The 13,368-nt window shown below is 37.5% G+C and overlaps 1 protein-coding gene across 1 annotated transcript; it reads right to left on the bottom strand.

Annotated features, from left to right (window-relative positions):
* Window positions 1–24: 24 nt before the first annotated feature.
* On the bottom strand, window positions 25–5,472 carry srsf3a (serine and arginine rich splicing factor 3a). The gene is made up of 7 exons (XM_069678837.1): window positions 5,390–5,472; window positions 4,693–4,748; window positions 3,306–3,516; window positions 3,083–3,217; window positions 1,052–1,090; window positions 885–971; window positions 25–761 (listed from the first exon to the last, which is right to left on the bottom strand). Exons 2-7 carry the CDS (start codon window positions 4,697–4,699, stop codon window positions 734–736), a joined length of 507 nt encoding a protein of 168 aa, XP_069534938.1. The 5' UTR covers window positions 4,700–4,748; window positions 5,390–5,472; the 3' UTR covers window positions 25–733.
* Window positions 5,473–13,368: the final 7,896 nt, after the last annotated feature.

The raw sequence follows: 13,368 nt of genomic DNA, 5'->3' as shown, positions 1-13,368 counted from the left end.
AAAAAAAACATGGTCAAGGAGATGTCACCTTGGAAAAACATTTATTGAACAAGTTGTCAAACTGCATCACCACAAATTTTCAGAGATCAGAGAATCAAGCAAAGTTTAATAGCGTGAATCCTTTCTTTTGCAAAAGTTTTAACGGTAAAATACAGCATTACAGATAATAGGCCTCAGGGAAAGCCTGCAAATAACAGCACCAGTATTTACAACATTTGTTGCCCGTCTGCTTTCTGTCAGTTAAAAAGTATGCTCCTTATATTTGTGATGCAGAAAACAGTAACCCATTGCCAGTATGTTAAGAGCCAAATGAGAATTAAAAAACAAAAAACAAAAGCAAAAACAAATAAAAACATCACGGAAAATGTTATTCAACAGTTAAAATAGGATAGTAATGTAAAACCTAACCCAGTATACCATTTCAAGACATGCAGGGTAACAATTTGTTTTATGCTTTTAGACCAAGTTCAAAGGCAAAAAATGTTTTTCTGTAAAATGGGTTAACCTCGCCATGAAACCATCTAAAAAAAAAAAAAAAAAAAAAAAAAGGAAAAACATTTCAGTCCTTCGTTGGTAATTGAACAGATTGCTATTACACAATATGAATCTTGCCCAACCTAAAGCGGTCTTGAGCTGGCAAACACAATCTAAAAAGACCAACATGACTAAAAAAAAAAAAATGTATTATCCCGCACATGGCAGGATTCTGCAGATGACCCATAGTTTGAGGTCTTCACTTCCTTTCAGTAGACCGGGAACGGCTATAAAAGAAATACAATATCGAATAAATACAAAATTATGGACGATAGATATATTTTGTAAATGGAAGTGATACTCTACGGTTAGAGGATATAATGAGAAAAAAGGATTCCATTTCAACTTACCTCCCTGATCGTGAGAAGGATCTTGAACGCTTACGGTTCTTGTCTCTGGAGACAGACCGATATCTGCGCTTGTCTCTTGAAAGAGACCTTGTGAACAAAATAAAGAAACAATACAACTTTATTATCCATCATAAACAAAACATAAAGTTGAAATGAAACCAGCTTACCTGCTACGACTGCGGCTGCCGCTCCTCCTCCTCGGTGATCTACGATATAGATGAGGTTAAGAAATGAAACAAAGAAGTTAGAAAGGAGAATTTGACACTCCCTATTTCCAATGAAACCTTTGGTATTCTTGATCCTTAAAAGAGACATGGGTTGCACGTGGAAACGTGGTTACACGTAGTTCCTTGTCTGTTAATTAAAGGATCATCTGCATCCATGAACTGCAGCAAGATCAACTTAAGAGGAAATTTTGTCCAATGAGCACCAATCAACCAGATTTCAGAATATAGAACACAATCAGGGCTCGACATTAAGGTTTGTGTAGTACAAACATCAAGTAAAATAAACCTTTACACTATTGAAGTGGACAATTCATATTCTTAGATTATCTTAGATCTGCTATACAACTATTTTATAACAACACCAGAGGCACATAGCTTGTGCACAATGACCATAACCAAGTTAATTATAAAGCTAAATTGCTACAGTAAGCATGACTGTTTCATTTGAATAAGTTTGTGTTTGAAGTGACAGAATATTTTCTTGTAAAAAGGGGGGAAAACAAAGTACCCTTTATTCGAATGGATATCATTTTATGGCTTAATGTCGAGCCATGAAAATGTGATCAGCAGCACAATTATACCATGAGTATCCAATAATTGTAGTTCATTTTTGCAAATGAAAATTGAACACTGACGGCAAAGTTCCTTGACCAAAACTTTTGATCTCTAGATTTTTGCAGCTCTGCACTGAATATGGTCTAAATTACACAACTGCTGAGGGAAAACCATCAAGCAGTTTTGAAAGCTAAACTAAGCAGAAAAAGAGCAGGATAAAAGAAACTTACTATTTTGGGGGATTTGGACAAGATAGAAATGACGCAAGGACGCCAGACTGATGGTGAGGGAGGTCGAATTGCAGAGAGGATTTGCCACATGATGCAAATGTTGGAGATATGAAGTTGCTTGGTGGCTGGTTGGAAGGGGTAGTTGTTGACTTTCCCTGCCTTTTTTGGGGGGTAGGATGTGAAGGGATGTAAGCCATGGGCTGTTCCCGTTGACACAGTAGTTGTGTGGAGAATAAAAAGGGTAAACACGCTGATTGGCTGAAAATGTGAAGTGGACCGTTGTCGTTTGGGTTAAGGTTGGAGGAAGAAGAGGAGGATGCTGGGAACTGCATGCTCAGGAACCAAAAGGTTGGTGGAACCTGACGACTGGCGGTGCGCCTGGGTCATGTGACAACATCAGCCAAGCTGATTGGGGCTCGCTGGACAGCAGTCACATGATGCTGAAAGAGGACTAGTTGACTGACTCAGATGGTGAGAAGCGTGGTGGTGACTCTGCAACGGGGTTCATTTTTATTAATAGATGGCAACTGAACTCAGAAAAAAAAAACAAAATTTAAACCTCTAGAAACTAATTGTAGTTATTACCTACAAAAACGTCTGATGGATGATGAAGTGCTAACTGTGCCTTTTAAGATGTCCCCGTAGGCAATATTACTCTGGTAGAGTTTGGTCTATGTTACAAGAATACAGTTATAAGAGTTCATAAATAGTCAAGTGCTGCCATTAGACTTGGCTTACAAATTAGCAAAATTGGCAGAGATAAAAATGCTCTTGAAACAAGAAATAATTAAGACAGTTTGTTTATAAAGAATAATTCCAAAAGACGTAGAATTAGATTTTCAACACCTTAAGGAAAGAGTGATATCAAGAGATCAATCCTGAAGCAGCCAGATCCACAGAATTTCTATTGATGAACTCAATAGCAATTTACATTTAAACGCAGGCCATTGCACAGACCAGAAACTCTACCTTTTCACTTTGGCTTAAATGACAAAACGTTAACATGTGTAAATCTAAAGATATTATAGACATTTTTGGCTGCTTTTGCTGCAACTGCTTTGCAAACCTAATATTCTGGAGTAACAAACTTATGCTTACAGTGTGTGAGGAATGCAAATATGCAAAACACCGCAAATGAGACTATGAATAATCATTAAGATGAACTGTTGGGTAAGAAAATACATACCGGCGTCTGACTGGAGGACTACGTCTTCTAAGACCATCCCGAGGGCGTCTACTCCAGGATGGAGGAGGGCCACGGCTGCGAGAGCGCTTCTCCCCGGTGGATAACTCGACACGCACTTGAGAGCCACACATTGTTCTGAAAAATAAGACATCACATGAGTGGGAAGAAAAAAAACCCAAGACAAATACTACAATAAGAACAAAAAACGTTTTGAAGTAGATACCTTCCATCCAGTTCTCTCACAGCGTCAGTTGCATCTCTGGGATCTTCAAACTCTACAAAAGCAAAGCCGGGGGGATTCCTTGCAACCCACACACTTCTTAAAGGACCATAGTACCCAAAAGCTCTCTCTAACTCGGTCTTATTTCCATGGTTTCCCAGATTACCAACGTAAACCTTGCAGTCAAGAGGACAGTCTCTGTGAAGAGCTGGGTCTGAAAGAAAGACACAAAAACATTTACATGAAGGATATAATGAAAGTCGCTTATGCATCATAATGACTATTTCTGTATTACCCATTAAACATTTATAAGCTAAATGTACAGATATGATTCCTGCATCTCAGATGCATTGTGATCTGAAAGGATTCAGTAAACCCACGAGGAATGCATCCTCTTTTTTTCCCAGTTTATGCTACATTGGGTCTGCTATATTTCAGTGCACCAGCGCACTGCAACATGTAGCCGTGAGGGCAGGAGAAACTGTTTAAATAGCATGTAGGCCTTCAGCCAGCAGCTGAAACAACACAATTATGAGCTCCCCAATTTAACAGCAATGTCAGCCTACAGGGAAAATGCCATGGTAGCTTTCCTATGTGACAAATATTCTCATTCCAAGCATAGAAAGTAATGTTGACAAAATTATTTCATATAACGCTGAATTACATTTATCAGTAATCTCTCTCATCAATTTCCCATGACTTCTTTGAGCTTGTATGGACTTAGCTGTCCTGGTCTATCATGGTGACTTAAAGCAAAGCATAGAATCTGGTCCATCTACAGGCAAGAACAACTGTTGAATGTTGCGCACACTCCGCCAACTACGCACCCCCAGGCATATTGATAAAGTATACATAGTACATAAATCTAGTGCAGGACAAGATCCTGTTTAGGTTATAGTCTCAATAGGTAAAAGGATAAAGTGAAAACTTTTGACTGATAAGATTATTTTTCTAACATAAGCATTTGTTTGTGCAACAGTTTAAGTATTCATGAAAGTTTTGTAAATGTTTGAATCTGACAACCAATTTGACTAAAAGTCTGTAATTACTAGACCTGCAGCAATCGTGCTAATGTTTCAAATACTGTGGATTCCATCAGTAGGTGGGGTAGCTGGGTTTCCAGATATTTCGGTGGAGAGGTGTGCCTCAACAGGAAAAAAAACTCACCTGTCAACCTGCCAAAAAATAACCACACCTGGAAACTAAACATTAACCTTTTGATCAGGTAAAGAGTATGTCTTCAATTTAGGCTGTCAACTAACAACTTTACAGGGCTATGCATCAGGATCCTGGTGGCATACGTAACAATGTCCTGAAAGAAACTCAAGAACAGTTTTAAACTGGAGGGAAAGTGACATCAGGAATTAAGTGACGAGTCATCACAACTTACCTCCCATTTCACTAGGTTCAAATAACTTCTGGTTAGAGTTCCGTAATCAGATGTGCCTGTGAGAAAAAGAAAAGACAGAAATTACAATCCCATTAAGAGTTTCTATAAGGAAATCATGGCATCTGTGTTTTACACATCGAGCGCTTGATCGAGAGCGCATTTAGATGCTAACTATGATGCAGTCGACGACTCTGCTGCTCTGTGGAGCCACTTCAAACCACAGGAGGGCTGTTCGTGCTCACAAGTAATTAAACGATTTTATACATTACTTCGAGTTAGCTAACTGTGCAAAGGATTATATTATTTTACCTGAATATTAACGTTGGCTTCAAATTACGCCGCAAAGCTAACTCTAGCTAGTACCAAAAGTAGTTGATTTTGAATGCTTGAGCTTAACAACGACTCGGATAGTTTTATTAATTATTAAATTGCTAAAAACACATTGTATCACCAATTGTGCGTCACAATTACCTATCAAGCACGTATGTTTCCAGTACTTCCAACCGCCCAAACAGTCATGCAAATATTAACGCCATGTTAGCTAGCTAGCTAGAGCCGTATGTAGAAGCTAGCACATGTAGCCCAAACGAAATTGTTAAAACGGTAAGAAAGAAAACTTCTGAGCACATCAGCAAACTAACAACCAAAGCATTGAATGAAACAAATCTGAACAGTGTGTGGAAGAAAGCTAGCTCACCTTTTCTGTAGCTGCAGCACAACAGGAGTGTTAGCAGCAGATCTCACGCTGCTCGTGTCGGCTGCGGCTAGCTTAAGTTGTTATTAACCCCAGTATCACACCGGAAGAAAGGCGCGAGCCAACAAGTCGCCTTTCTTCTTCTGTGCGTGTAAAGGCAGATCAAACAAATGTTAAATGCACATACCGCCGCCTATTGGAGACAGTCTGTCAAAATTGACTAATAGCAGCGTTTCATCCCTAAATTCACCGGCCCAACTTGGTGAAAAGATTTTTTTATCCATACATTCTGGAAAAAACAACAAAACACAGATAGCCTGTGTTTCCTTTAGTTTATTTGTCAAATGGCAACACAACACCACCTCTTGAAAAGGTGAGCATAAGGTCTATAAGTGATATATCTAGTTAGCAACACTTTGAAAAACTCTGCTAACATTTTTTTTTTTTAAATAATACGAGCATTATATTATTTTAATATAATAAATGTGTTCAACAGCAACACAGACACATCAGGAAACAAACATAACAGATAACAAATAATGTTTGGAAAAACCACAAATGTTGTTAGTACAAGTGGTGGTATGTAATGAGTGCATTCATTCAAGTACTGTACATAAGTATCATTTTCTTGATACATTCTGCACTATAATTCAAAGTGTAATATTCTACTTCTATTCCACTACATTTAGTCGACAGCTTGTCTAAGCTTGCATAAAAATACATACTAAGTTTGTGAATTACAATAAATTGTCTCAGATTAAAGCAGCAGTTCCCTTTTTTTCCTTAAGACACCACACATAAATAAGAGTGTAGTTTAGGGGTCCTATATCATGATTTAGAGACTCTCCTGATAAACGTCTCACATTATTTCATTAAAGTAAATGTTACATGCAAAAGAAGTAAAACTCTCCAACAGTGAAAAGTCTGAAATATGAATCGAGAACTGTATATTTTTCCTCGCTTCAAAATAAATGATCTCATGACCCTCCTTATTTAACTTGTGACACTTTTGAGGGGTCATGACCTGTGTTTGGTAACCACTGAATTCAACTTCAAACAAGTTATCTAATCAAATGAGTTCAAAGTACCTTTTTTAAACAAAAAAAATTCCATACTTGCAAAAGGTTTTAATTGATGAAATTTGGCTGCAAATATGTTATGACCATGATGTACAAGAAACAAACCATCGCCTAACAGTCATTTCGGTATGTTTCATGTTGCGTAAAATACAAACTTTATTCATGTAGTCTGACAAAAAACAGTTCCCGTTTGCCACTAACTGATTAATTGAGGGAACACAAGTAAATTACAAGAGCATGAGGAGGGTTATTGCTCAACAGGACAGAACACCACAAAAGACCACTTGCACGTGTTAAGGTTGGTGGTAAGATACTGTATGTTCACTTCCTGTACACAGACACATTTTGTGCTGAGCAGGGGAAGAGGTGCAAGTAACAGAAGTCTTTGTGAACTTATCTGACCCTGAATCTGTCTTTATTACACACAGTGAGTGTAAATCTACATAGGGTTGTAGTTGATAGAGGATTGTTTGTCTCAAATTTGAAAAACATGTGTCACTGCAGTAGCCCTAAATACCGTATGTTATTCATTAATCCAACACATTTTTATTGTTTTGAAACATCCTCTTTATAAACCAAACTGTCACATGCACTAAATAAGGAAATGTGTCATGTTTTAGTAAAACTAATGCATTCTCATACAACAGTCCTGCAATAAATCCTCCATTTGTGAAGGTTATAATGTTCACTTTTTGTTTGCTGTTTGCCTGGTTAGATATAATTCTTTGTTGTGCTAGTAAAGGGCAGGCAAAAGAACAGAAACAATAGTTTTTTTATTTATAGTTGTAGTCCTGCATGAAAAGTAAAGTAAACACCAATTACACACACAGCCTAGATTCAATTTTGTGACATATTTAATCATGTTTCACAGCGGGAGTCTCTGAGACCCCAAGCAGAGAAAATGCATCACTCTCTGGGGCAGACATGAAACACTCACAAAGTTAGGAACAGTCATGAAATTGGAGGGTGATAAAAGATTGTTAGGAATCCTTTTTGGGTTGTTAGAGAGTGTCTCCAAACAGACCACATGGATAAAGTCTCTTTGTCTTTTTATTCTTATGAGGTGCGGTTTAAAACGAGTAACGTTTCTTTCAGGACAAAAGTATAAACAGACAAAATGTCACATAAAGGTTAAAGCATCAAAACAAAAGGAATCACTAAATCGCACTGCGCACCGTATCATACATGAGAGTAATCAACTGCAGAGGTGACTAAACATCATGATGGTAAAGGTCAAAAGGTCACAGAAAAGTACACGTTTCTGTAGGTTTGTCACTGTGAGTGTTGAAATGTAACTCCTGTTAAAGTACATTTATTCAAGTGCTTTACTTTCACATCTTTAAGGGGCTTTCCTTCAAAATTTTCAAAATTTTCCACTAAACTTCTACTTTACAACATTTCAGACCTAAACGTTGTACTTTTATTCCACTGCGTTTACCTGAAAGCCATAAAAACAGATGATTAAACTTATAAGATACGATGCAAACTAACCTACTAACAGTATATTAAAATGTGAATCCAGCTCCATCTCTAGCAGCTGCTACATTAAAATACTTCTTACACTTAAGAGTCCAGCATTAGAAACACCAACAGAGGCCATTCTGTTTCCATACTGAATACTTTACTGTACTTTAACTACACGTTTTCACACTTTGAGTGCATAATACTTTGTGATATTCTTGTGAAATTGTGTCGCAAACTCCGACTTGTACTGAGTATTCATACAGGGTTGTGTTGCAACTTTAACTTTTGTAAACTGTTTGATTATTTCCTTCACAATTAAAACTTTATGTGTTTAAGAAAAACTTTTATATGGCTTCAAGCATAGACATGAAAGCTGATTGTAAAGATGTCACCATAACTGCCTACTTTAAGGAAATAAAATACATACGAGACAATGTGTTGTTGAGGTTGGAAAAAAAAAAGTTTCCTGCTGTTAGTCAATGTTCCGCTGTGTTTGTCTTCATCCGAGGCAGCAGGAATCATTTATTTAGGGTCCTTGGCAGTCACAGCGGTAAAGAACTCTTGCTGCAGGGGGCAAAAGTTCAGGGATAAAAAGGATCACTCAGGAGATTACTCCCATGTACGTAACACGGATGCCTAGAACACAAACAAAGAGCATTATGTTGCTCAGCTTTATTTTAGTGGCTGCGCGCATATGTGTGTGTGTGTGTGTTTCTCTAACCTTCTCTTCACCACTTCTATCACTAAAAGCAGAACTCTGTGTGTCCTCTTTGAGCACGTCTTCCTGCTGCCGTAGGATTCTCCTTTTAGCTGCTTAAATGAAACATCTTTTTTTTCTCTCTCTCGTGCCTCCACTCAGGCAGTGTTTTTCAATCAGATTAGTACAGCACATTCTGTTCTGTTTCACTTCCTGATGACTGTGCAGCCTGTATCCCTGAATGAACTCACCCGCGTGCTTCTGGTTACACCAAGACACTCACTCACTCCGACCTATTCTTGCAAATGCCTCTCGGCTTTTAAGACCTCCGTAAACGTTTTAGCAAATTAGCACAAGTTTAGTGTTATTCTAGCAAAGATTATAAGACTTTTTAGCGAATAGTGAGCTAATATTGCTAACTTAGAGTAGCAAGAGGCTTTAAAGCTCCATATATGAATGATTCATCTATATAAATATGTATTTTATATGCATTTTAAACAGCCAGTCACTCGCGGACTAATTCCACTTTTCTACCAGGCTGCTGTAAATGTATTCATACTTCTCAGTTCAGCTCAGGTCAGTCAGTTCATTTTTGACCTCAACTTCTGCATACAAGTCTGGGGGATGAGCCAACAGAGCTACCAGGACACCGCAGAGCAGACTGAGGGCTGAGAAAACAAACAAATCTCCGCCTGAGAAGGAGCAAACTGTCATGGGAATACAAAAAATATATAAATATAAGCTTAACAACTTCAGGTGGTGCATGGCGAGGGCAGGTTGTGTTATTAGATCATCAGGGCACAGTCATTCTGTTATGCACTTTTTTTTTTTTTCTGCTTCCACTGTGAATTAAAAGTGGAGAGAACGTGTGAAGCCTACTTTCTTCCGATAACTGATTGTGCAGAAGATTACTCAGCCGGGTGACAATGTCCCCGTGGGTTTGCAGAATCAGGTTCACTCATGTTATGTCACCTTTGTAATTAACAGGATCATCGTGTTCCCTTTCAATAGCTGCCTGGACGTCTGCCAGCAGTGTGTGGTCAGACAGTGTCCTCACCACCTCTGACTGTTGGATTCACCCTCCACACACCTGTCATAGACTTTTGGAATGAAGTCTTTACATGAACATATCTTTTGAGTTAACTTATTGTCAGAGATATACTGTAGTTAGAGGACTTAGATTAAACATTTTAAAGCACAACTAGTATAGACATGAATATAAGCAGCAGCCATGAAACATCCTGTGTGATGTCAGAACACTAAAGGATGAAAGCAAAGCTATAAAAGTCTTTAACAACTTTTATGTGAAGTTCAGCTGCTGTTGCACGCCCCTGCTATGTTATGTCTTTCTCCCAACTATGTATACAACTCTTACTAATGTGCCCTTTATTCAAACACAAAAGACGCTAAATTCAAATCCACTCTTTTAGGGGAATTCATTGTAACTTATATTTAAAGTAAAATGTCCAAAGTCTGTCACGGGTGCAAGAATTAGAGCGACTTTATTGAGTAGTTTAATGCTCAAAATCATATGTGAGCCTGTTGCTTATGTAAACTACAACCTTATGAGTGTGAGAAGTCTGATTAAACCACCTTTTCTGAATGTTTACGCTCATAAGCACTTGTCAGATTAGGGCCAACCGTTCACACCCATCTGTTGCTCTGTGAGTAATCATGTGAAGCGCCAATTTTTTCCACAGCATGTGGTTAAAGAATAACAATTAACAGCTCTTAACTCCTCTCTAAGTGTACCTTTTCAATTCTATGCTTATGTGTTAACTACAATAGCATGTATTGACAAACCAGTGAACATATTAATGTGCTGCCATATGGATGTGTACCTTAAAAAGTCCAGTATTTTTGACAATAATTAAGTTATATAATGATGCAGCGATGCCATGATGTTGGATTGTGATGTGTTTTTCTTTTTAGATTATACTGAATAATTAACCTACTTATACTTACTTATTAATGTCAGACAATAAAGCAGGAATGTCCTCTGAGGAAACGGCAATAGAAGTTAAAGGAAAACTTGTACGGCAGGTCACATGGGAGGAAGTATTTAAGGGATTTACTCAATTGCTGTATTCAACAGGGGCCACCCACTGACAGGGGCCATTATAACAAGACCTGTCAGTGGTCATAATGTTATGGCTGATCGGTGTATATTTTGGGTTGAAATATTCCATCATACTTTACATTGTTTTCTTTGCAGGAGCATATTTTAGTTTCAAAACAGGCGCTCATGGGGCGCTGGTTTCGCTCAGTTGGTAGAGCAGGCGCTCCGTGCACAGAGGCCACAGTCCTCTATCATTTGGTGCATGTCATCGCCCACTCTCTGCTCCCCACATTTCCTGTCTCTCGTCCTGTATAATAAAGGTAAAAAGCCCCAAAAATAATCTTTAAGAAATAAAGAAGCGCTCATAAAATAAGATTATATGTATTACGATACCTGTACCAGGTTTATAACTGTAGTCGGCATATTGACATCAATAGCTTCACTACCCTTCATTACTTTAGATGTTTACTTATATTTTATGCATCTTAAAACTTGTTTTATGGGTCACATAGGAAACATATTGAGGCCAAAGAGCAGGTTAAGTCAGGTTTGGTTAACACATTTCACAGGAAGTTATTGTACGGTTAACTGAAAAATAACACCACTTTTTTCCCCTGCTGGTTTTACTTTCAATACAAGAGCTCATTTAATATGATACTTTATAATGAATAATTACACGTATCACCACCTGGAAAAGAGTTATTACTGTAACTCATCACTTAATACTTTGCTGGACCTGAGGATATGGTTACAGGTTAGGTAGGAAGTAATAAACAGAATTATTTCATGGTCTACTGCAAAACAGCTGCTCTATTTTCTCTGAAAATTAAGATTTAACTTGCAAAACAGCAGCTCAAAAAAGATCATGCAATATCCTTCCCTAAATTATATTTTAAAGAATTGTTATGCAACATGCACCGGGTTGACAGGTGCGAGTTATCATTTCATACTTTGACAGGGACTACAAAGCAACAGGAATGTTCCCGTAATGGTTCTTGTTTAATGAGACTTTCTGCGACCTCTGACCTCAACATGCCCTGAAGGTCTTGAAAAAACTTAAGATAACCTCCAGGAAATGTTGCCTTAAGGTTATATTAGGGTTGTAACATTTAACTTGAAAGCAAATGTGAAAGTTGTCCTAGAGAGTCATGCTTAAAAATCTGAAACATGCGGTACTGAAAGCAACAAATTAACTTATCATGTGCTGTTCCACAAGCCTGAGGGAGCGAACACTGAAAGAAATATCAACAACACTGCCACAACCAAAATACAACAGTATAGGTCAAACGTGCCAAAGCTAATTACGACCAACATTTATATTTACAATTAGGCAGCGACTGCTTGGGCCATAGAATTTATGATGGGAGTGCAGAGAGAGGTCAGGTGATATAGTGATATAAAGACCAAGACACAGGACTCTTACCAGAAGACTGGGATTTGTGTCCCCTGTAAAACCAAAAGTTACATGTGTAATGTTGCTCAAACTTTGGATAAAAAAACTAGCTTACTTTAGATACACTAAACAAATTTCTTTTTTTTACTAAACCAAGTAGTTTTGGCGTCTAAACCTAACCAAACTGCAATTATTTGACAATTATAACTATGTCTATGTGACCGATACAGACCTGTAGATTTGGGGACTTGCTCGCCATTGGTAGAGGTGCTAATTTAGAAAACACTCCTTTGTGGTATTAGAGGGTGGAAACAATCGACCTTGATATGTATTCTCATAAGTTTTTCTTAAAAACTTACACATGATCAAATTCATAGCATAAGTTACATTTTGTAGAAATGGGCTATAGCTTGCTAGCCGTTCTTATTGTTAGCTAGTCGTCGATAAGGAGCTTAGCTTATATGATTTTATTGATGTTAAGCTACATACAACTTTGGCCAAATGTCTAAATTAAGAGTATGAATGGTTTTGATTGTGAAAATTACAAGGTGTTTGATATCCTGAACCATAAATCTGATGTCAAGTCCAGTAGCAACTCTGAACAATATTAAGCTAACTTTTTTTAAGCTAGCTTAAATTACTTTTGGTGCAAGTTAGCTAAAGATATACATCATCATTTGGTGTTGATGTTACAATAGTTACATTCATTTTTTAATCGCTGGAGATACAGAGAATGAACGTTTGGGGGCATGTTTGTAAGAACCACGCTGCTAATGTTCTCATAGCCTTTCCTTTTGGAACCCGACCCTACTTAAACTGTTCGCTCAGTTGTTAGTACTTCATTATTTAAGACTTAAACCAAAAAACTGCCCAGTAGAAAAACTAATTTGGCTACAATAACAGTTTAGGTGGGAAGTATGTCTGTAACAGATTACATGGCATAGTAGACGGCAGCCTTATTGTTATTGTAACATACATATTATTATTATCATCACTGTCAAACATAAATCTCAGCATGCTTTTTATAGGCTGCTTAGGCTGCTATATAGACCTGTATACTGTAATGCATTTACTGTAACCACCTGCCTCTGTTACATTACATCACTTTTTACACTCCTTGCACTATTGCATTGTTTGTAAGGTTTGAATTTGTAAATATACAATATTTAAAAATATACATTTTCATTCTTGCTTTATATTAAATACTCACGCATATGTTTAATCAGCTTGTATGTACTTCATATTTCTATGTTTATTTTTGCCTGCCTTATTTAGATTTATTGTCCCTGT

This window comes from Semicossyphus pulcher, unplaced genomic scaffold (assembly GCF_022749685.1).
Source record: "Semicossyphus pulcher isolate SPU_LCO1_2020_fin unplaced genomic scaffold, fSemPul1.0.p SCAF_3, whole genome shotgun sequence".
Classification (NCBI taxonomy): Eukaryota; Metazoa; Chordata; class Actinopteri; order Labriformes; family Labridae; genus Semicossyphus; species Semicossyphus pulcher.
This window is presented reverse-complemented; position numbering and strand designations above follow the sequence as displayed.

Bases quoted from the DNA above. Each gene is read 5' to 3' on its own strand.
- srsf3a (XM_069678837.1), bottom strand. The intron at 3,218-3,305 runs GTATCTACTTCA...CTTATTTTTCAG, and splicing joins GTGAGAGAACTGGATGGAAG to AACAATGTGTGGCTCTCAAG. The intron at 1,091-3,082 runs GTATGTATTTTC...TCTATATCGTAG, and splicing joins AGTCCTCCAGTCAGACGCCG to ATCACCGAGGAGGAGGAGCG.